The 23637-nt window shown below is 43.0% G+C and overlaps 2 protein-coding genes across 2 annotated transcripts in view; one reads left to right on the top strand and one right to left on the bottom strand.

The window, feature by feature from the left end:
- Positions 1-7524, bottom strand: part of THBS4 (thrombospondin 4) — a gene marked incomplete at both ends in the record, with an annotated part of 39810 nt that extends 32286 nt beyond the window's left edge. The window contains 2 exons of the mRNA XM_082498000.1: positions 3041-3244; positions 7437-7524. Coding sequence (XP_082354126.1) covers positions 3041-3244; positions 7437-7524 — 292 coding nt within the window. The remainder of the gene's footprint in view (positions 1-3040; positions 3245-7436) is intronic.
- Positions 7525-12371: 4847 nt separating this feature from the next.
- Positions 12372-22671, top strand: MTX3 (metaxin 3). Its single transcript, XM_082497165.1, has 9 exons — positions 12372-12457; positions 13028-13097; positions 14639-14715; positions 16254-16346; positions 17396-17578; positions 17726-17802; positions 18674-18831; positions 19248-19336; positions 20758-22671. Exons 1-9 carry the CDS (start codon positions 12377-12379, stop codon positions 20866-20868), a joined length of 939 nt encoding a protein of 312 aa, XP_082353291.1. The 5' UTR covers positions 12372-12376; the 3' UTR covers positions 20869-22671.
- The last annotated feature ends 966 nt before the right edge of the window (positions 22672-23637 follow it).

Below are 23637 nucleotides of genomic sequence, written 5' to 3'. Positions count from 1 at the left end.
ACAGTTAAGTGTTAGCTCCTGTGCACATCTGCTTGAAGTTCACTGAAGAAACACCTACATTAGCATGAGGTCAACTAAAGATCGTGTATATAGTGGAGGGGAGAAATAACACCTAGTGGACTCATCCCATTTCTATTAATTTAACAAATTATCTTCCCGTCTCCCCACTACTAGTGTACCCTCTTTGATGCTGCGATACCTGTTTGTCATTGACCTTCTCAGGTACTGGGTACAAGTTCCCTACTATTTTTCTATTTGCTCGGTCTCATGATTAAAAGAATCCAGACTTGCAGCAGCATGAACAGGGCAGGGTATGTCTCCATCTTTAAAGTCTACACGAGCGCTAAAGTCTCAGCAGCTGTGATCAATATCAGGAATGTTTTCACTGCTGTCTATGTCAAAACACTGCCAGAGCTGAGATTTCCGCAAAGGTGCATGAGGTCACCAGCAACTTGCTAAAAGGTAGCATTTGTTGGCAAACTCAGAGATCTGGCAAGACAGAGTATGTTGCAGACATTTTACTTATGTGAATATTATGCACGCCTGGTTATATGAAAGCAAGCTCCTTGGATCTGGGCCCTGCATTCAGAGTGACCAAATACAGCAGTAAGCTAGAGAAAGAGGAGATGGTGGCAGGGCCCAGAATGGACCCTGCCAGAATAGTTTTAGGACAAGGAGCAGTCTGGCTTGGAAGCAGGATCAAGTATTCCTTCCTCAGCCAAAGCCAAGTATCCATCTGGTAAACTAGAGTAGGCTTTTGAAGGAAGACTTTGCTGGACCACAGCCTTTGCCTCCATAAGATTTAACTCATCCAAGCCCCTGCATTACGTGCTTGCTGCTAGGATATTCTGCACTGACATTCATGAGAGTAAGCTGCTCACCTGTACTGTTGAAGAAACAGATTTTCAATGAAACTACTAATTCTGCCAGTAAACAGGAACTGCTTCACAGAATTATTAAGTTACATCACTTCTATGCACTTACTGCTGTTTGTTCCATAAAGGAATAGTTCAAAAAGGGTAAGAAACCCATGGATGCTATTTGCCTCTGAAAAGTACATTGGTCTAACCAGAACAAGTTAAGCAGGTGCCCAGTAATTCAGATCTGTGCTTTAAAAAATATTCAGGCATTATGAACTTTTTACTACCAGGAATACCACAACAGAACCAGAACATGAGCAAATCATTTGGAACACAGCTCTCAAAGGTGGCACTTTAAAGGATAACTAAGGCCTGCTGTGGGCTACTTCGATCAGATTTGGGTGCACAAGTGGAAATACCATGCAGAGGAAGCACTATGCACATATGCACCCATCCAAAATTTTTGCTAAGGTGCCAATGTTGGCTCACCACTTAAGTGATGATCTCCAGTCTTGAGAGGATCACAGACAGCCCCCACACTCCATACTTTCAGCTCACGTGACGATCTCCTGGATGCAGTTTAACTTACTGTATGAAGTAGCCATATGGGACACTTGACACTTCCAGGGAAATCACACGTGAAAACACTGCCTACTACTCGCACACTGCCATATGCCTTCAACGCACTTGAACAAGGACGCAAAGAGATCTCCCTGGAACAGCCGTGCTGCAAAAAGCCTCCCTCTGTTTGATCAGTCCTTTACAACAGGTAGATTAGAGACATCCCCACCTACTCAACACTGGTCACTGACAGGACAAGTTTCTTCATGCTGCCTATCTATATGCCTCCGTCCTGTCACAGATACTTCTCAAATACAACGCTAACATACCGAGGACAAAACCAAAAGAAGCCATGTAACCTTCCACCAGAAAGCCTCTTAAGCCTGTTAGTTGAAGTGTATCAGGAACTATCAGGCATGCAGGTATTCTTGAAAATCAAGAGGAGAGTTTGATGCGTTCAAAACTATATGTATATAGACATATTTGTGTGTATACATACGCATTCCTATATATATATATATAACATTTACGGACATAACTGTGCGCATGTGAGAGGGAGAGATGGAGTATGTGTGATCTATCTTTCATTTAGCAATTAGGTAAGTCAGTGTTAGGAACTGTACGACGCTTACTGATAAGGCTGTGTGACCACATCTTACCCACCCCCAACACACACACAGCACAAAAATTCTTATTCCCCAACCTCAGAAGGATTTTGGCAGACCTGATAAAACTACCAATGTTTTATCTAACTCATTCCCCTACATTTCCCAAGCAAAAGGTGTGCTTTTATTCAGCATATAGAATAATTTTCCTATGCGTAAACTGATATTTCTCAGTAGAGTTTGTCAGTATATTGGACTCAGCTGCTCAATTACATCATTTGCAGCAGCAAATTATCATAGCAGTGGTGAAGTCAATGGAGTAACAATCATTTACATAATTCAATAATTTTTTGCTGAACCTTAAAACTGCAATACATCCTAGATTTGGTCTAGAGATAGATGAAAGCTCTCAATTTCTAAAAGTCTGCTGAAGTTCCTACTGTGACTCCTAATTAACTAATTTCAATAAACTGAGGACAAACACTTCAATTGACCCAAAAGATCCTGTAAGTGCCAGGAATGTTTGTCTTGCATAGTCACATCTAACCTCCGGGGTCAGCAGAACAAGAACCTGCCTTTCATATGCATGAGGCAGCATGTGCGTGTGTCCCTCACATTCCTGAGTAATAAGAACCAGTGATTGTCCCAAGGGGAAAAGGAAAAAAAAAAGAAAAAAAAAAAAGAGAAAAACAAATTGACTCCTTTCTCCATGCTCTATTTTTTTTTCCCTCCTTTTTCAGCATTGCTCAGAGTGGAGATACCAGCTGATTGTCAGGCCACTTTCTCCTGGCCAGGAGACAACAGCATCCAGTGAGAGGAAGGAAAGAGAAGTGGAATGAGAGGGGATGTTACCAACATTTTTGTCTTGTGAGGGGGGGTCCTAAGTGGTGATTGCAGGCAACAGAAATGACTCAAGCACAAAGGTTAATCACACAGTTTCAAATGTCCATCTGTGACAAACCAATAACTATGAATCCAACACTAGTTTTCCCCTACGTACTCCAAACAACTCACCTTTATTCATCCGTCCCATTACCGTAAATTCAAAATACTTGCTGTTGTCAGCTGACAAATACAGGCCAAATATGGTGGCTGTGCTCTTCGGCTGCAGTTTGAATGTTGAGAGCAAGTACACATCATTCAGCGTAGGATCACCAAGTGCTTGTTGCAAGAAGTTTGTTACCACTCTCTTGTTGGAATAGGGAAGAAGATCAAAAACTGAAAAATAAGTGAGTTTCAACAGCAATTTAAATACAGTAATGAGCAAAGAAGAATGTATTTTGAAGCCACCCACTGGAGATTGTAGAGTCCTTGCTATTTCCATATGGATAGTTTAAAATGAACCTAAGTTGTCCTACCTAAAATAAATAATATGAAAAGAAAAATTAACAATATGAAGATCATCTTTAAAGATCATCTAGTCCAACCCCCCTGGCACTGGCAGGGACATCTTAAGCAACCTTATCTAGTGAAAGGTGTCCCTGCCCATGGCAGGGGAGTTGGACTAGATGATCTTCAAAGGTCCCTTCCAACCAAAACTATTCTATGATTCTAACAAAATATATAGATTTTGTTGCAATTGTTTATCTTTTAGCAACTTTTTCCTAAAAGGAATTATTGATAAGATACCGACAGAAAATACCTAGTCTTCAAATTGAGGTACTCAAATATTTTTAGGTAGGTCTCCAAAACTCTTCTTTTCTGAGGATGCACCTCAACAGAGAGCTTTTTAACCTATTTCTGCTTTCATAAATGCAGATTCTTGTGTTCACATTTCAGTTAGACTGAGGATCCAGCATCAAAATTTTCAGAGAGATTTCCAGTGTACTTATCCTAAGAACCATTTTGATGGCATTTGCAGGGCACCAATTAATAAGCTAAAAAGCCAGGTAAGCAATATGATATTCATAACTTCCTTCTCACTTCACTGGTTTCTCAGAAGACACATTATATAAATAAGACTCATCTTTCCCTTCTGGCACATAGAACGACAGGCCTGACAAAAAAAAAAATAACCCTGAAGGCATAGTGAATGCTGATGCATTGTGCAAAACAGCTAAGAACCTAATGTTACACTTGTACAGATGTCAGCTACCTGCCTTATGGCACTGAAACAACAAACTGGGGGTTTCTTCAACGTTCCTAAGTCCATGATGTCTCCAAACGCAGTAAACTATTCCACTGGGTTTCTTGATAATCTCCTATTTCAACCCACTGCTATTAAAGCAGTATATATATTATACCCTTCCAACAAAGTCTGACGAATGACTATGCACAAGTGTTATTTAAACATAAGGGCATATTTAGCCATTGTATACCACTGCCACTCCACAGGCCTGTGATAGCTGGGGCATACTTTCCTCTCACACCAGCACAATACTGTAGACCTGCCACCGGAGAAGAGCCTGAACACCAGGCAGACAGCAAAGGCACATGACAGGACATTGCACCGTACCTCGATTCCAGCTCACAGTTGTACCACTAAGTTTAGCTTCCCAGGCCAAAAAACAGTGGACCTTTGCAGATGAGTCTTTTCTACCCAGCACAACCTCAAAGTTGTCATCGTTGACTACTGGATCCTACCGATCCAGTGTTTCCATACGCTACAAGCAGGAGGAGACTGAAGACTGCTCAGTGGACAACCATGCAGGCACACAGACCTACCCACAGCCACGTGGAAAACCCTGCTCCCTTGTATCAGGGCCTGGGTTTGTGCTGCTTCTGTTGCTCATTCTGGAGCATCTGTTCATGAAGACACTAAACTCATTCCCAAAAATGAAAAATTAAAAGATTTTCCCTTCATCTCATGAAACCATTGAAATACAGATCATCACTTAAGTCTACACTTGTATTAGGTCCAAGGATCCAACAACTGTGCTGAGAGCTTTCAGGACACGATACAAAAAGAATCAGGCCTTTGATCTGCAAGTACTTGTAATACTGTTGCAAACAACTAAGAAACACATATCTGAGATGGACCTGGTCAAAAGACTTTTCTTTCATTCGGTTCAGATTTACAGCATCACAGGACAACCACTGCTCTCACCAGTGACCCAGACAGCAGAGGCAAAAGGCTAGATGTTTTATCATGTTTAATACACAGAGAGCAAAGCCATTGCCAAAGCAAGAGACTGAAATGCAACTCACTACTCTGTACAATGGCATTTTACAGGTAACAATAATTCATAAAACACAGCTGTGTCTTCTCATCCAGGGCATTGCACAACAGTACTTAAGTTTCTTACAGCACAAGATATAGCCATACATTTTGTCCAGCTCTTCTAGGTCTATTGGCTGATTTTATATCCATTCCCGTGAGACTAATGAATCTCTGCTAGAGTCAAACATTTGAAAATACGGAGAAATAGTATAAAAGTAATGACTAAGTACTGGCAAATGTGCGTCTAACCTTACAGAAAACATTTCTTGAAGATTTTGAAATTTGCATATTTAAATGAATACTCAAATTGATTTGGCAGTTGCATTCCATAAAGCACGTTGCCTCAACCATATCCTTCAGTAACCATGTTATTTAACCTTCTCTTGGGATACCTTCACTGACCAGCATGTACACACAGTACGTGACCATATCTTTCCTTTAGTGTAAATTACACACATGCTAGCAAAAGCAGTTGGCAGAAGAGCAACGGGGTTATGAAAACTCATTTCACCCTCTTAGTAGAGTTGGTTGAGAGAGACAGCTCTTAGACCTTACATAGACAATTACTTGTTTGGAAGGAACAAGAAAAAAAGACCCACAAGGTTTTCAGATTTCATTTTTAGAAGAATCTCATCTCTTTATTCCTCTCCCTGGAAAGGCAGACTTGAAAACCACGGATAAAAAAGGACTGCCAAAGCTGAAAGGCACAAGCAGCTGGTTTCAATCTGTGCAGTGATAGTGAGGACTCAGGCATGCCTCCGAGCACCAGCCTGTGTGTGTGTACCCACCAGGCTAAACCAAGCCCACTCATGAGAGAGACCAGGAATTCCCTCCCCCGCCTCCTTTCCGTGGTTTTGATAAGGGAGCTGCTCACCCTCCTATGAAAATGCTAACAAGGGATCAGCTGCACCTTGAGGCAGTGGCAGAGATCTGCCCGAAAACATCAAGTCTGGCTCTTTAGATGGGAGCTAGAAGACGTGATGGAAAGCCCTAACAGGAGGAGCCATGGAGGAATGAAATTAGTGGCACAGCAGAGGATGGAGCTTAAAATAAAAAAAAGCATTTCTTTCCCTTAATTCTGCTGCCATGTCACACCAGCTTTTTGAGACTCTCCAACGTTGTTCTCCAGTCACAGTTAACCATAATAACCATAAATGTAAACACTGCTCCACTGCTGTTCAGCGTTTTTTGAGATAATTAATGATGGCTTAGACACCTGGAGTGAAACCTTACCCCCTCTGCAATGATTTCTGAGTGACTGTAAGAAGGCGAAAATTCCACATCTTGAGAGTGGGGTCTTTCACTGGCCACTGCCCCTAACAAGCTAGAAGTCTGCCTCTGTTTTTCAAAATATGGCAATATCCTCTACTTCTCAAAATGAGAATTTTCTGAATGTTTTTACATCAAGAAGGACTTTATTAAAGCCTTCTGGAAATGCAGCTAAATTAATCTCATTGGCTGCCTTTTAGATCCGCTTCACTTAACTAAGGAATAACCAATTAAAGTGTCAAACATCATTTGGTAAGACAATGGCAGGGGTTAAAAATGCAGAGAAAACCAGGAGCAGCTTTAAGACTCCTGGAGTGGCACCAAGTTACGCCAACTGCTGCACTCAGTGGCTGAGCTGGTTCCAGTCACAAGCTGCTGCTGGAGAGCGATACCATTCACTTTATGCATGCTCTAAAAGAAAGCAGCTCCTGACTTACTACGTGCATAATATTGCCAAAGTAATGCTGGATTTAGAAGATACCCGTTTCCCTGTGCACTTTATGAAGTAGGGTTTTCCTAAAGAGTGTTCATAGCTTAGCAATTCGCTTCTCAATTATGAGAACTTGCAACTCAAAAAAGTGCTCCTCAGATGCTCATCACACCTACTGGCACCCCTATAAAACCAGGCCACCTTTCGCTGATTTCGGGGGGAGGGAGCTGACGGAGCGGCTACGCCGCGACCTCCTCCGGTTCCCAAAGCGGGTCCGGCGGGACAAAACCCAGGTGGGGGTTCACGCGGGGCCAGGGCAGCCCGGTGGCGGGGTGACTCCCCCCCCCCCCCCATCACCCCCGACGGCTGCGGGTCCCCCCGCACCTGCGGAGTTGGCGACTCCCCAGCCCCGCTCCCCTGCCAGCCCGGGGCTGCCGGCGGAGGGGACGGGGCGCTGCAAACCCGAAGCCGTCGTGAATGAAAGAAGGGAAAGAAAAGTTTGCGAGACCAAGGGATGCTGGGGGTGGGGGAAGACGGGGGGACACCCTTACCTCGGGGGGCGGGCGGAGCGGCGCGGCCCGGGCACAGCTGCAGGGCGAGCGGCAGGAGCAGCAGCGCGGCGCCGCGCTCGCACCCCATGGCGGCCGCGGGCCGGGCAGGGCGGCGGAGGACGGCGCGCCTCTCCACTCCGCGCCCCGCCGTTTAACGGGGGCGGCCCCGGTGCGGGGAGGGACGGCGGCAGGCGACAGGCTATTGGCCGGGGCTGCCCCGGCCCCGGGGGCGGGCGGGGGCCGCGGTGGGGCATGGTCTGGGGGTGGGCGAGAAGGGAGCGAACCGTCGGGGGCCCGAGCCGGGAAGGACCGGCGTCGGTGGGGGGTGTCTGAGCCCGGGCAGAGCCGGAGATGTCGCCGAGCTCCAGCGAAACCTGCACCTGTCGGGATCCCGGCTGGAGCCTGCCCCGTGTGAGGGGCCCTGGAAACTGAAATGTGTTTAGTGGCGTTGAATTAAAAGCGGATGGAGATGCTCTGGTGTGTGGGCTTGGGCTTGGCAGGAATTTAACTCATCCACTTTCCCTAACTGAGGATTGTCGCCAAAAGGGCTTGTGCAGTGTGCAGATTGCAGACTGGGGCAAATTGGGTTTCTAGAAGACCCTGACTGGTGAAGCAAGGATCATATCATCTGCTCCTCCATTTCATTTAGAGAGGTCGATAGCATTGGAAGGGCTCAAACTGACCAGATTAAGGCTACTGAAAAAGGTTGCTTGCCTTAACAAACCCCCAAACCTGATGCTTAACCGAAGTCAGTTTTAAACAAAAATTCTGCTTTCAGCTACAACAATTTTCAGTGTTCTGTGTGTTCCCAGCATGTCATTATCCCATTGTTTCTCCTCTACCCCAGAAAATTCCAGCCTCTGTGTTAAGAAAGAATGGGAGAAAGGGAGCAAGCAAGCAAGCCCCTTTGGGGCTGAGCAGCTGTGTCACCAGTTTCCTCTGTGCCCACATGAAACCATCCACCAGGCGGCCCACCTGCCCTGTGCTTGCTGCTCACAAAGGAAAGGTTTGCCTAAGGAGCTGACAGCACATGGTGGGCTTCCCAAGCTGCTGCATGGCCCTCTTTGTCCTGTGCCTCTCAGAAGAAACCCAGGAAGCCCTGGCTGGCCCCCTCGCAGCTTGCTACCCAGCACACAGTTGGAATAGCTGGAGCTGTCTGATATTATTTACATCATAAAAAGAATGGCAACAATAGGAGGGAAATTTTATGTTAGGTGAGCAAAGCAGTGTTGATTAATGTTCAGTCATATCAGCCTTGGTGTATTCAGCTAACAAGCACGGCAGAGAACAGCCCTTGGGGGGCTCATTGTGTGCAAGGCAAGACACAGCACGCTGCAGGGCTGGGGTGGCGGAGCGTGCTGTGAAGGGTCTGCCCGAGCAGCTCCACCACGGCATGATGCACAGCAGTGGGCTCCTCTCCAACGCAGGCCCGATGGGATTTTCAAGTACCTTCAGCTGGCCTATATTCATATGCCTATTAGTTGCCCTCCCCACATGGTATATACCTTATAAAACACCCTTAGTTTATTTGTGTAGCAGTGTTGACCCCCTCCTTTAGTTGCTCATTTCTTCCACTGCCCATCACCAGACTGGAGGGTGCTCCCCCATATCCCGTGTGTCCCTGCAGAGTGCTATTCCTCCTCCTCACCCTGCTGCTCTTCCATATATGTCTCCGCACAACAAGAAACGCCTTGGCTTCACTCCCACCATCCTTGCCCCTGCAGTGGAAGTGGCAGGATGACGCGGTGGTGTCAGCGGGCTGGCAGAGAGCTGTATGGTGGAGTGAGAAAAACAGAGCAGCAGGTGCAGAGTGCTATGGAGCAGGGAGAAAGAGGGAGGCTGAAAGGGGGTAGAGCAGGAGGCAAGGATGTGGAACAAAAAATGGAAGGAGGAAGGAATTATGGTGCCACAAGCTCCCTAGAAAGAAGTCTCAGTCCAGATTTATCCCCAGCGTAAAGGACAGAGACAGCACAGATGCTTGCAGAGGCTAATACGCGGACCTAGAGCAGCACTGATGTTGCTCTACTATCTATTAAGAAGCCCTTCACCACCAAAGAGCATTATTTGAAAGCATAGACTTAAATGCCTGACACAAAACATTATGAAGGTCTACAAAATCATCACAGTGCCATATTAAAGTATTCAGTTACTATAGCAGACAAAAAAAAGGGGGGGGATAAAAGGATAGTAAAGTTCTGCTTTCACCTGTCTAAGGGAACACCTTCAATTATTTGCAACCATTTATTATGTAATTTATTTGAATTTATCAAAACATACAAATTGTTTAACTTGAAAAACTCTCTTATCTGTCAAAAATATTTATTAAATCATTTAAACTTATAATTTTTATTTTCTGATTTAATGACAGAGTCTCTTGAGCTGATGCTGATCGACCCTACAGGAGGAGGATCTTATTTGTAGCATCATATACTCATTAGTGTTAGATTTGTGATGGCCACATTCAGTTCTTCTCTACATCTGCTCATTCTGCATGCTTATTCACCAAGAATGCATGTGGAAGCAATATTTGGCAAACAGAGCATGCTGCACAATACAGTGTAACAGAAGGGAACCTATTCACAATGTATATAAACAGAAGCTGAAGTCCGTGTTTAGATTAACTTAGCCAGTACACATAAAGGTCACTGCAATTTTTCCAGTTTTCACTTCTATGCTGAATTTTATTATTGGAGTATGTTACAAACTGAAGAGGATTTTGTGCTCAAACACAACCTTCTTTGAGGGATTTTCACAAAGTATAATGTTTATCTGCTGTCTGGAAGGGGCTATTTGACCTTCTAATCATCATTTTCAATTAAAAAAATGGAATACTAGTTATTGCTTTTTTACTCTTGTGTATTCTCCAAAGTACAAACTCTGGCTTAACTTACTGGAGGTTAATATCTTGGATAAGAATCAAAACATGATTATTGGACATTGTGTTTTCAAGAAATTTTCATAACAGTAACACTTTGTAAGGAAGTTTCTTGCAGAAATATATGACTGTAACTTTTTATATGGGGTCTGCAAGTAAACTTTGACTATTAAAATATTTGTCCTGCTTGCTTTACATAAATCAATAAAATTCTAAGCATGCAGAATACAGAGAAGCTGTCAACATTATAGATTTTGCTTTACAGAAGTGTCCATGACTTGTTTGAATTCCAAGTAAAGGGGTAGGGGAAGTAGAAAGGAATCCCTGCTGCTTAATTCAGCTTTCATATTTTGCTCCTCATATGCATCAGGAGACTCATTGTTTTTATGGAATTATATGGATGATTAAAAATTGGGATTCATGGGCAATTAAGATATGTCTTACGCAAGTGACATATCAGCTCTAAACCGCATTTTTCCATATTTATGTCAATGCTTCTAGGTTTGATCCTGCCACACGTTCACAAAAAATTTGTAGAACACAAAGGTTTCAAACACTGGTTTCAGAAGAGGTTTTACTTTTTCAGAAGCATAAATTGAAGCTCCACTTTTTCCAGTCAAGGCGTATATCCATTCTCAATGAACCTATTTACTTTTCATTTAAACTAATAGGAATTCCACTCAGGCAACCAAGAGGAAAAAGTTTCTGAAGAGCTTTTGGATGGGGGAGGGAAGATGCAGATTGCCTTTTTTTCCATCTTTTCTCTGTGCTCCACAACAGCACAGAAATGAATTGAGCCCTAAGGCAATGCAAAGAAAGTTTACTCTCTTATTTACCTCCTAAGCCTTCTCACAGCCTTCCTTAAGAAGAGCCATAAACTGGCTCATCCTCCTTATAGAAACAAATGTTTGGGATGACAGCTGTTGCCTCCAGAGCTTGTATGTCTCAGCGCAGCAATCCCACGGTGAACTTAGCTGGTCCCTGTAGGGAGGGAAGAAGAAGAAATGTGTCCTTAGAATACGTACCTCTTTACAGGTAGAAATGTAATGCAGCCATTAAAAATAATATTAACTTTTTTTTGCTACTGTTAACATTACCAGTGGTGTGTTTTTCTGAGGAAAAAAAATGGATACATGTTTCTTCCCCCATGTTCCTCATAAACTGGAGCAGAAAGATCTCAGATCGGTGTCGTAGATTTTTATCATGGCACTTTCTGCCACAAATTTCATGCAGATCTGAAACCACGGATCTGGGGAGGGGAGGGAGGGGAGAGAGGGAGAGGGCAGGTGAAGCTTTGCCCTTGCTCGCCTCATCTCTTTATGCATTGAAGACCTGAATAAGGGTGGTCAGTGCAGGGTTGGGTTTTTTTTCTTTTTTTTTTAAGTCAGTGTATGGTATTTTTTCTTTGTGTGGAAAACATTTTACTTGACTTAGTATTTAGATGTGTGGTGGCATGCCTGCACAAGTGCTGAAATCAAACAGCTGACAACTTGATGCCTTTAAAGGTCCACCGTAAAAAAAACCCAAAACACCACCACCAAAAAAACCCACAACAACCAAAAACCACACCGAAGGGGTTATCATTATAACCTGGTCAAAATCGGTACCATATGATCAGAGTCCTCATTTTTAAAGCCAAACTGCTGACGACCGCTCCCCGCCTTTGACGGAGAGCCGCATTTTTGGCCCCCGTGGGAAGTCGCGACCTCGCGTGTCACAGCAGGGCCGGAGCGTGTAAAACGGCGGCGCCTCGGGGCCGGCGGCCTTTCCTCACCGGGGCAACGGCTTCGGGCCCCTTTCCCCTCATCGACACCCCCCCCCCCCCCCCAGCGGCCTCGCTCCCGGGCAGCCTCGGCGGGGATCAGCGGCAGGGCAGGGCACCCTCCGGCAAGGCCCACCCTCCGCCTCCCGTCCACACGGGCCCGGGGGGACGGCATCGGCGGCCCCTCAGGGGCACTACGCCTCCCGCCCGCCTCCTCCCTTCCCCCGGGGCGGCCGGAGGGGGGCGCTCGGGCGCCGCCATGCGAGGGCAGCAGCGCCGCGCTTCGCTGGGCCGGCGGACAAGATGGCGGCTCCCATGGAGCTGAGCTGCTGGGGAGGCGATTGGGGGCTGCCCTCCCTGCACCCGGAGTCTCTAACCGTCATGGTAACGGACGGCGGCCGCCACCCGCCCCGCGAGGGAGGGAGGGAAGGAGGGAGGGCGCCGCAGGGTTTGCCCGCCGCCGGCACGGCTGTTCGCGGGGCTCTTCCCCGCGGCAGAGGCGGCGCCGGCGGCGAGGGGCGCGCCCGCCCTTTGTGGCCCTAAGGCCGGGCCCGTGCCGGGCGAGGGCCCCGCCGCTGCCGCCCGTGCTCGGGCGGGGATGGGAGGTGGCGGCGGCGGTTGGGCCCGCGGCGGGGCCTGGCGGGGCGGCGCGGCGCGCCCCCCGGCTCGTACCTCACAGGCAGCCGCCTCCCTCTGCCGCGGAGCGGCGGGCAGGGCTGCTGCCCTTGCGGAGGGCGCCGTGCCTTTCCCTGGGCTGCCCGGCCTCGGCCTGGGCGGGCGGCGTGTCCTCGAAACGCATTAGAGCACTGAAGAACGACTAAAAGCATTTGCTTTTAGTCGGTCTTCAGTGCCCGAAGCTGTCGAAAACAACTCTTAAAATCTTACACTTTTCTTGCACATAGTGACTGAATTCCTCCTCCCTCCCCCCCCCCCCCCCCCCAATCTTTATTGCAGGCTTACGCCAAGTTTTCTGGTGCTCCCCTGACAGTGAATACTCTAAGTAGTTCTTGGAGAGCTCCGAAAGGTACCATCTTCGCGGTTTTTTTAGTTCTTTTAATCGTAGCCATGTTACGAACTGTTTCTGCGCTATTGCCGAGTTTTCTTTGGTTCTGTGTTTGTGAGCGTAACCCACCCCAGCAAAGGCTGCCTGCTTGATGAACGACTTTACGGGATCACGTGTGGTGAATCTGTGGGAATAAAGTAGTGGAAGACATGAATAAAGTGCGCTTTATTAAAACGTGTATGGGTGAAGCAGCGGGCACTCAACAAAGCTGTGGTGCAAGCGTGTACCTGTTTGTGTCAGGCAGCCTAAACTGAGGGTGTAGCGAAAGCAAATCTATAAGCTTTTTGCGCTTTGCATATTTGTAATGATTGTAACTAGACTTGTGTATGGAAATAGTGTTCTTTAATTGTATGTAATTCAACGGGCTGGTACAGTTTGAAGTGGAACATGAGCCTCAAAGAGTATAACTTGTACCAGCTGAGATGTTTAATACTGTGCTGAGTTAAAGAGGTTGGCTAACAACCTAGTTGCCAGAGAGGTTGAAGATAAGGTATCAGAGAGGACTTTTTCGTGTTGGATACTTCTATTCCTTGCTTATCTGTTTGCTCAGTATTTAAGTTACTGTTTTTGTGTATTCCAGAGAGGTAGAATCCCTGCAGTGTTAAAATACTCTGTGGTTTATGCTTAACACATGGTTAGTTTGGGCATTACTGTATCCATGCAGAAGTTGCACCTTTGACTCTTGCTTTTCAGTGTATTGTTTTCTATTAGCAGAAAATACCAAGAACTATCTGGGTGTACTCGCTCAAAGTTCAGTGTCTTTCTTCATAGCCAAAATATATAAAATCCATAAAAACAAAATTCCAAATAATAAGTGTTGCTGATAATTGATACTTTAATAGTATTTAGCAGCACAGTCATGCTAGGCTTATTGTGGCAATTGTGTTGCAAATGTGCCATAAGATAGCCACTGTTACAGAGATTCTACACTCTACAGTCTTTGATCGAGCAATCTGATCAGTAAAGGCTGACTGGTAAGCTTCTGGCAGAAGGGGAATACTTTGTCCTGGAATAGCTCATGGTTGCACAGTGGTAGCTTGGGCAGTAGTTGTAGCAAGGCTAGAGAAAACAGGTGGCTAAAATGGATTTGAAGGGGAAGGGCAGGGAAAAAATGGGGTAGAAGGAAGGAGAGGCCCAGAGGTGAATGAGTTGAGAGGGCAGTTGGACTGGGTTAGAATTTTTGTCTTAAGGTGAATGAACATCTGAAATCCAGACAAGTAGCCTTGTTCTCAAAATATCAGTAATCTAGCAGAAGACATTGGTTTCTGGTTTGATGTGGGCCCTTTTTTATGTATTGTTATTAGAGAAGGCCACAATGCATTAAATGCATTCGTGACCTCGGTGGAACTCTCGTGTTATGTAAAGCCTAGTTTATACGTACATGTTCAGAAGATCAGAGCATCCTATGGAGAAAAGGAAATTAGATGAAGTGACTGATTACTTTCCAGTTATGTTAGAACTCATCCATATAAATTGTTGACTATAGTATTTATGCCTTCCAGGAGATGTACCAGTCCTGATATCAGAAGACATTGTTATTTCTCAGCCAGCAAAAATACTAAACTTCTTAAGAAAGCAGGTAGGTCTCTTTCAAAAGATTTGTTTTCTCTGCTTTGTAGTGACTCTACATGTGCCCTGTGTACACAGATAGAGGCTTCCAAAAACCTGGAACTCAGTTCAGACCTGGTACTTTCCTGTTTTTCATACATGCATGAGAATTGTGAAATGCTGGATAGTAGATTGCTGTGAGGACGTTTGATTGTTAGTTATGTGAAAGATTTAAAAATAGGCATGACAAAACTGTTCATTAAATAGGGCAACAAACTGGCCTTAATTGAGCAGTTTCTCACTGAGCACCCTGCTCTTAATTATAATACTTTTAATGTCATTATGGCTTTGCAGACCTTGGATGTTATGGCTTGGGACGTGTGGTTTTACCTGCTTAAGTGGGTATTCATCTCCCAGTGCTCTTTCTTTTGAAGGATAATACATACAGCATTGTTGTTGGTCAATGTAGTTTTTCTATAGCTTGTAGCATAAAAATGTCTGCAAGCATTTCTTGATGCACATCGTGTTATTGCGTAGTCAACTCTTGCTTGCCTTTTACGGATCTCAATGCTTTATTCACAAAGAATAAAGCTATGTGATTTCTTCTTTTCACAAGGTATAAAGATGTCTAATAAAGCATGGCATCATCTTTTTACTTCTGAAATGGTCCTCTAGCCCAGTATTCTGCCTTTACATTAGAAATTCAGTTCCTGCCTAGTGAAGAAGATTATCTGATGAATGCCATGTTAGTGAAACTTTAAATCTGGGGGGGGAGAAAAACAGAACCTGAAAACAGTGCATTTGAGATGGCATTTTAGGCAGTTCTTTTCAAATTCAGAAGTTTCATAGCCATTTGAATACCAAAGATTCCTTAATGTTGGAAAAAAACCCTCTTTGAGTCAAAACATAACAATAATATGCTTGCTTTTCAGATATCTAAGGGTCAGCACTGACCCTTTGTTTCTAAATTAATGAAGCAAGTTTTTTTGGGGGGAGAGGAGATTTATCAACCCTTTTAATGTACCTTAAAAGGATCCAGTGTCAGAATTAGGAGCTCAGTCAGCTGTAACTGCATTAATTTAGCTGTGCATTCAGTTTCTTATATTGTTAGCATCCAATTTCTAAACTTGTAGAATGGTAATTAAAAGCAAAACATGGGAATGCTTGCCTTTTTTTATGCTTACACCAGCTTAAGTGCCAGATGCTTCCTCAGAAATAAAGATGGGGACTTGCCAGAGGTGTGCTACATCCCTGAGTGCTGAAAAATTGCCTCTGTATCACTGCACAGTTGTTTGGAAAGCAATGGGAAGGAGAAACTAGGGTTATTTTGGGAATGGGGGGGGGCAAAAATCTAAGAGGGGAAAAGGGAGATGTGAGGAGGTTTGACATAGTTGGCCTGAAGAAGTAAAGAAATTCTACTGACTGTGTGCTTTCTGTCCCCAAAAATGTTGTTATATTTACGGACTTCATAGCTGTTAAGTTCGAAGCAACTTTGGGTTGCATTGATCATCTTTTTGGAAAGTTCTGTGTTACACTATTTGTAGTATGTATTTTTTTTTAAATTTGTAGAAGTATAATGCTGATTACGAATTGTCTGCAAAACAAGGAGCTGATACACTGGCATATATTGCACTGCTTGAAGAGAAACTGCTTCCTGCTCTGGTAAGTATTGAGACATGTTCATAATGGTCAGAATTTTTGCAATTGAATGCTACAAGAGGTGCCGAATGAGAGAGACTTTAAAGTCTCATAGCCATAGTCCTGGCTTGAATGTATTTGCATTGCCAATTTTGGAAATACTGCCTGGCAACTTTTGAAAAGAAAAGAAGTGTGTGTTCGTGGGGCATGAAGGAATAATAATGAATTTATGAAAGATATTTTAAAAGGGCATCTGTGAATGTTTTTTCTTTTAGATACTTTTTGGGAAACAGTGTCCTGAAAACAGTTTATTGTAGTTGTTTTTTGTTTCATTTGATTCTTTTGAAAAAGCTTTGAGTAAGATGCGGTATGTCTGATATGGGGTGCACAACTCTAGAAGCCTTTTGAACTGTTCAGTTAGAACTTTTGAGAAATTAAAATACCCATCAGTATTTTAATTTTTCAGTTCTAAATAACATGTAGCTACATGCCCTCACCAATTTACTGTAAGTACATTAGAGCTATAAAAATCCCCAGACATTGCATCTCTTGAATGTCTTTGGCTTCAGTTTGTACAGGAAAAAATATTCTGACCAGATGATGTCATAGGCTGTTGTCTTTAGCTGACCCATAAGGTTTTGCATTCATTGTTTCACAATGTATTTTATTTTCAGATGCATGTAAAATTTCAAAAACATTCTAGGAAGTTCAAACCTGATCCTGTACATCTGCAACTTTTTTTTTGTAACATATTTTCTATGTTCAGTGTGTGTGTATGTGTGTATATATATATACATACATAAATGTAGGTGTGTATGTAATTTTATGCACATGTATATAGGTCTGTGTAATATCTTTGTTGTTTTTCTTTAGGTGGGAGGTAACTGTTGCCTTAATTATATATTTCTACTCTCAAAGGATTAGTATAATCCTTTCTGGAGCCTGATTGCCTTAAATTACAATAATTCCTGCTGCTTCTATTTCTATGACAGAGGTCTTAAACATCAAACTTTTAAGAGAAGTCTACTATTCTTGCTCAAAATCTAGTCTTATTTTTCCTTGTGTTGATACAGCTGCATACTTTCTGGGTTGAGGCTGAAAATTACTGCAGTGTGACAAAGCCATGGTTTTCCTCAAGGATTTCCTTCCCACTAAGTTTGTATCTGCCTGGAAAGATGTCCAGGGAAGCACTGAACAGGATCTTGCTGACCAGGGGAGGGCCTCCACTCTACAGTCTCACTGAAGTGGAAGCACAGGTATGTGTTAAGTAGTAAAGAATTTGTAAGTTGCTGCTGTCAAAGACAAGAACTGAAAAAGCCTAGCACAGTGTCAAATGATGAATGATGCTGTGCATACTAGCCTTGCTACACCTAGGGCTCTTAGACAGTTTTGTGTCTCATCAGATATACAGGGATGCCAAGGAGTGCCTAAATCTCCTGTCGAAGAGATTGGGGACATCTCAGTTTTTCTTTGGAGATACGTGAGTGTGTGGTTTTTTGTTTTTTTTTTTTTTTTTTTAAGTTACTAGTGAAACGGGTACCGCATGACTCTGTGAACACTTAAACATTTTTTTTTAACCTGCCAGAATGTAAAAAGTGCTGCACAGTAGTTTAATGTCTCAGACACTGCTTTTCAGATAAACCTGAATGAGCAACCAGGGCACAAACAAGATCTTTGGACTAAGGCAATGTGGTGTCTCCCTTATTGTGCATTTTTCCACAGAGAGGCAAACGCTGTCCACAGCTGCTAAGAAAATGTGGGGTGCTTGATGAGTTAGTGTAGCACTAGAGAATGCTTTTCTAGCCACTGAATATCACCTCCTGTGCTTGTATGTAGAAAAAAAAGCTCTTAGCCTGAGGTGTTACCACTGCCTTCGTGGGAGGAGGGGGTAGGTCCGGGAACACTCCTCTTCCTGTTGTATGTGCACAGAGCAGGAAGCAGATATTGCCGACAACATAGCACCAACGGGTCCTAAAAAGGATGATTTGTTTCTCAGCCACTGAAGTGGGACCACTTCATAAGAGAAAATCCTGGTCCCCTGGCATACAGCTTGGCTTTTGTGGTGCTAGAAATGTGTTTTAGAGTGGCTTGTTTATCAGCGTATGTGACAGCATGACTGGATTTTAACGCTGAAGTTACTGTTTCAGCTTGCCAGCATGTGTCTAGAGGTACTGGAATCAGTAGATAGTCTGTACAAAGCATTTACCATATTGATATGAAAAGATGGAATGGAAGGACTGTTCTGTCCTGAGTTGTGTTTGACATACACAGAAGATGGTTATGTTGTAGAGGTCTTAATGTCTTACCTCAGTCACTTTGTTTCTTTTGTTTTGTTCTGTCACTCTTTTCAGGCCTACCACCTTGGATGCCTTTGTGTTTGGTTTCCTTGCACCGATCTATAAAGTGTGCTTCCCCAGAGTACAACTACAAGAGCACTTGAAACAGCTTCCCAATCTGTGTCGATTCTGTGATGATATTTTAACTTGCTACTTCAGGTTAACTGTCTCAGGTAAGCTGTATTTCTTTTCCCCTTTTTGTTGTGTATAGTCTTGTTTAGATTAGAACTCCAGGATTCCATCCGTGAACCAAGGCAGAATTAGATTTTATGTAGTTTATGCTAGAGATTCTGCGGGGAAATGAAGTAGAGACACTTCCAAAGTTGTGAAGAAAGGACTGAAAATTAAAGGCCAGGGTAAATACTCGGTTTTAGACTCTGTAAAGCATTGGCAAAATGCACCTGTATCTATGATATGGCTTGTGCTTAGCACTTCTGTTTTTCTCACATGGAATGGCTTTTCCACTTAAATTCTTCTAAGGATAAAAATACTGCATGAACTTTCTCTCCAGTGTGGGTTTATTTTTTAAGGATTTAAAAGCTTTTGTAAATACCTTTTCACTCTTCATCTTTCTACCTTCACTCTCCAGGCCATTCTCCGGCTGGACAGGATACAGCAGATGCTAATCTGCAGAAACTCACACAGCTTGTAAATAAGGAGTCCAACTTGATTGAAAAGGTTACTTTTGCTTCAGTCTCTAATTTTCCTGCTTCATTGTGGTTACTTGTTCACAACTACTCTTGCATGGCAACTGCAACTGTACAATGGACGTTTTATTTTAATTGCTTCTTTTCTAGTGAATTACTTTGTGTAGAGAGGCATGAAGAATATTATGTTATTTGAAAGGAATAATTAATGAAGCCTTGTACTTAAAAAGTATTTTTGTTACAATCAAAAGAACATTGTCTTGCAAGTGTGCATACCAACAAAAGAAGGGTGTCTTTCCACAAGCGTACGTTCCAGCAAAGGAAGAGACAAATGTATTGATCAAAACTCAGAAACGGTCCTGCAAGTTAAGACTGATTACCAGCTCTCCACGCTCCTGGCTGAATGCTGTAGTCACTAACCTACTCCTGCTTGTTCTACATCCACCTTTTATTTCTTTATATTCTTTGTTTCTAAGGCTGTCACTCAGCACCTATCAAAAGCTATACAACTTATGTGAAAAATACCTGTGAAGAATTAGTCTTCTGATGCAGACAGAACACTTTAACTAGAAGGATAGAAGGCATTTCTTCCTGAAAAAGATCAGTGTATGAAATAGATCATTAATGCTACAGAAGCTGATCACAGTTAGGTATTGATTGTATCTCATCTTGCTGGTATTGAAATGTGGCTGTGGAAGTTTTAAAGAATGGGTTACACAGACATTTGTCAGGCATGATTTAGGCAAAGCTGATCCTACCTTGAGGGAATGGGGTGGACTAGACAACCCCTGGAGAACTCCCCTGTGCTGTCCTCTGTGATCCTGTCTATTCTGTAGTAGCTAGACTCTTTTTGATACCACATTACGCACAGGGCATTAGATTGATTTCCTATGAAAATGTAAAATCTTTGTATCTCAGAGATTGGTTCTAACATGTCTTTGAAAAGGTCTTACCACAAGTTCTTTGTTAAATAGTTTTTGAAATCTATAACTAATCTAAATTCACCTAGCGCCTCCAGGACATTTCTAATTTGAAAAAGATTTGTTCTTGCAAGGTGCTGAACATACAAAAGTATCCACTGATGTCAGCAGTTTGACTTTTGATCTGCTTTCTAGCAGTGTTTGGCTGTTGCAAAAAATTGAAACTTTGACCTCTTAGAAGAAGGTAGCAATTTTGCTTTCTTCAGTAATCTTGATGAAATGATTTGAGCAACAGCACACCTATTTGCCCTGGGTTTGATGCATCGTATGCTAATAGAATGAATAGCAGCTTTTACCCAAGCGTATATTTGGGAGTGGAAAGGAATCAAGGCATCAGTTTTGGCTGAGCCTGAAATAACAGGGTAAAATATACGCCAAACCAGCATTAATAATGGCAGCTCTTACGAATAGACTAATCGTATAATTTATATTCTACTGTTTGCCAGATCCGGCTCTCATTATTTCTCTGCAGATGGACGACAACCTTCGTAAGAGTCCTCAGCATCCCCCTCGAAAGCTAACAACCCTCAAGCTTGCTGCAGGTGGAGAAGAAAGCAGTCCATTGAATCGTTTGTCACCTTGACAGCTTTTGTTGCCCATACACATGTGTTTGCCTTCAACTCTTCTGAGCGCCACAGTAAATTTTTTCACATGAATGTTGTTTTGCAAGGGGAGAATCTGCTAATGGGTACAAGTAGGGAAGAAATATAGCTTTACACTCTCATATCTACCTGTTCTTTTAAGAAATTGCTTAGTTCAGGCTGACCACACACTAAGCTGAGGCTAAAGTAAACAAGAGGCTTATTCCTGCAGATGTTAAAGTGATTTTGTACAGCATATTTTTACCTTTAGCCTAGCAGAAATGTTGACCAAAAGTTAAAATTCCACTTATGGAATGTTCACCATTATTTTATTTTGTGGCTTTTGGTTTTACTGTAATCATGTTACTATATGTGAGTGGGTATACTCTTGTATCTGTCTGAAAATTAAAAGGTCCAGTTGCAAAATCAGTGAAAAGACTGGGAAAAAAATGGAATGTTGCCCTTCATGGCAGCTGAGAGGTGAAAAGCAATGAGGGCAAGTTAAATATTTTTTATTCTACTTTCATGAACACTCTTGGGTCTTGTGTTTTAAGATTGTTTGTACTTTTGAGAACTTGTCATGTTGTACTTTCAAGGGGATTGTTGCAAAGTGCGTGTGCTGTGGGGATTACAATGTTGCACAATAATAGCATTTCACAGGTACCTGGAATTAGTCCTGTGTGAAAGAAGCTTAACCTGCGCACAGGGTAATAGCACACGCTGCAAAACTTTTAAATCAAAATCATAGAGGACTGGTAGCAAGATGGAGAGGCTTGACTGGCTCCTGTCAGACAGGAGACTTGACTAGCAAACATACTGCGGCTATGGATTGAAAGGAACCGGTTAGGGCTTTGTAAGAAAGCTGATGTAGGCATTTAAATTTGTCACAGATGCCTTTGAATTAGTTCTGTCTTCTTTCTTTTTTTATAAGCACTACACTTAATTCGAAAACTAAAATAAAAACCGTCCGGATTTTTATTGTTTGACAGTGTAGTTCAGAGTTCCTTGATCTCTGTAAACTGTAACACATTGCAGCGCCCATTTCTTGTGTTTAATTAAGGGACTAATGTCTCATTACGTTTTCCCCTAGCAGCAGCCTTGCCAGTTCTAGAGACCCAAGCAATTCCGTTAGAAGAGAGGTGCTGTAATTCTCTACTGGCAACGTACCTGCAGGTGCTTCATGAGTGAGTGTAAAGAGAATTAGTCAAAGAGATTGTCCAAAATGGCAGGGCTTGGGATACAGAATTCCAGTAGCTGTATGTATGGGATGACTATTCTGTTTTTCTTTCCTTTTTCTGGCCAAAATGAAATAGTCTTTCAGCTTCCCTTCAGCTAGTAGTCATGTATGAATAAATTATTTCCTATTTATAAAAACAAGACTGTAGATTGTGTACATACTGTACTTTCAGACTTGATACGTAAGGAATGTAATATCTTTAACATTTCTTAATTACAATTGAAATGTTGGGTTTCTAATGAGCACTTTAAAATAATGTTTAAGCTTCATGCTCTTACTAGAATATTTGTTTCAATGATTTGAAATTAATCTAGCTCATACTCATGATAATTGTATAAACCGATAGTCCACTACATGTAAAAGTAAGTCAAACATTTAAAATTTTTACTATCTGTATCTTGACAAGGTTTAAATGAGATCAAGTAATGTGGCTTTTTAAAATGTTTAACTTACAAACATGGCTATGGAGAATATGCCTTATTTTGTTGCTTTTGTGAATATGTACACTCAGTCTTTAAAATCTCTTTGTAAAAACGTCATTGTTCCAAGATTAAAATTCTGGATTTTTAGTGGAGTTTTGGTCATGGTTTTTATGGAAATTATGTCAGGTTTTTTGAAATTCTTTCCTTTTCCTTGTGAAAAGGTTTATCTTGTCCATTAAAGAAAAAAAACAAAACAAAACAAAAACAAAAAAAACCACCCTGTTGACTGCAAGACCAAGAAATGGGAACAATTTAGCGTATCCATGAGGTCAGATTTTAAATTTTAATCACAGCTCTTTGGTACCAATCCTTTCTTTCAACACAAGTGCTTTTAGAAAGGGGGGAATGGGGAAGCACGGGTTTTCTAATCTTACTAAATGTGGGCCTTGGGCTGTGTGACAGCAAAACTTCGACCAGCCAATGCCCCAGTAACTTCATTCACCGGATGGCAGAGGACGAGAAGGCTGGAGATCACAGCAGACATTGCCTGCAGTAGTGCACACCATCCCAGACAAACGGTGAGGTTGCACAGCCGTGCACTTCCTTTTTTTACTTTTTATCCAGGTGAATTCAAAACCGAAGGCCTTTATGTGGAAAAGTGTCATCTGGTCTGACAACTCAGACTTGCCCATTAGTTTACTGGCATATTTTGTGTGCCTAAGTTTTGAAGCTGGGTGGTTAACGATGTCCAGCGTGGGATCAGTTTCAGTAACTGTAGCTATCTGCATCTGTAGTTAAAGCTCCTCGAAGTAGTGGAGAAAGATGGGATCTAGGTGCGATTCATCTCCTTAAAGTGGATACCTAAAATAGCAAAGTGAATTGAGTCCTGAAAATGTGGCTGCCTGTTGAATGTAAAGGAAGCGGTAGCTCCTGACCTCAGCTATAGAGTGACAACCTGCTGTGGTGGTTGGCTTCTCCTCCAGCGCCTGAGATTGCAGGTGGTCTGCAAACACAAGGGGTCAGCCCTTCTGGCCAAGCAACAGTGGTGGGGCCATGACATGGTTGTATGCTACCTGCTTCCCGTGCAGAGCAGCTGGCTGTTGTATGTGCTG

Source organism: Vanellus vanellus, assembly GCF_965231255.1.
Source record: "Vanellus vanellus genome assembly, chromosome: Z".
NCBI lineage: Eukaryota > Metazoa > Chordata > Aves > Charadriiformes > Charadriidae > Vanellus > Vanellus vanellus.
The sequence above is the reverse complement of the archived record's forward strand: the minus strand, read 5'-3'. Positions and strand labels throughout refer to the sequence as shown.

Coding starts and splice junctions, on each gene's coding strand:
- MTX3 (XM_082497165.1), top strand. CDS start 12,377: ATGGCGGCTCCCATGGAGCTGAGCTGCTGGGGAGGCGATTGGGGGCTG. Junction 13,098..14,638: donor TTCTTGGAGAGCTCCGAAAG/GTACCATCTTCG, acceptor TATGCCTTCCAG/GAGATGTACCAGTCCTGATA. Junction 17,803..18,673: donor CAGTTTTTCTTTGGAGATAC/GTGAGTGTGTGG, acceptor CACTCTTTTCAG/GCCTACCACCTTGGATGCCT.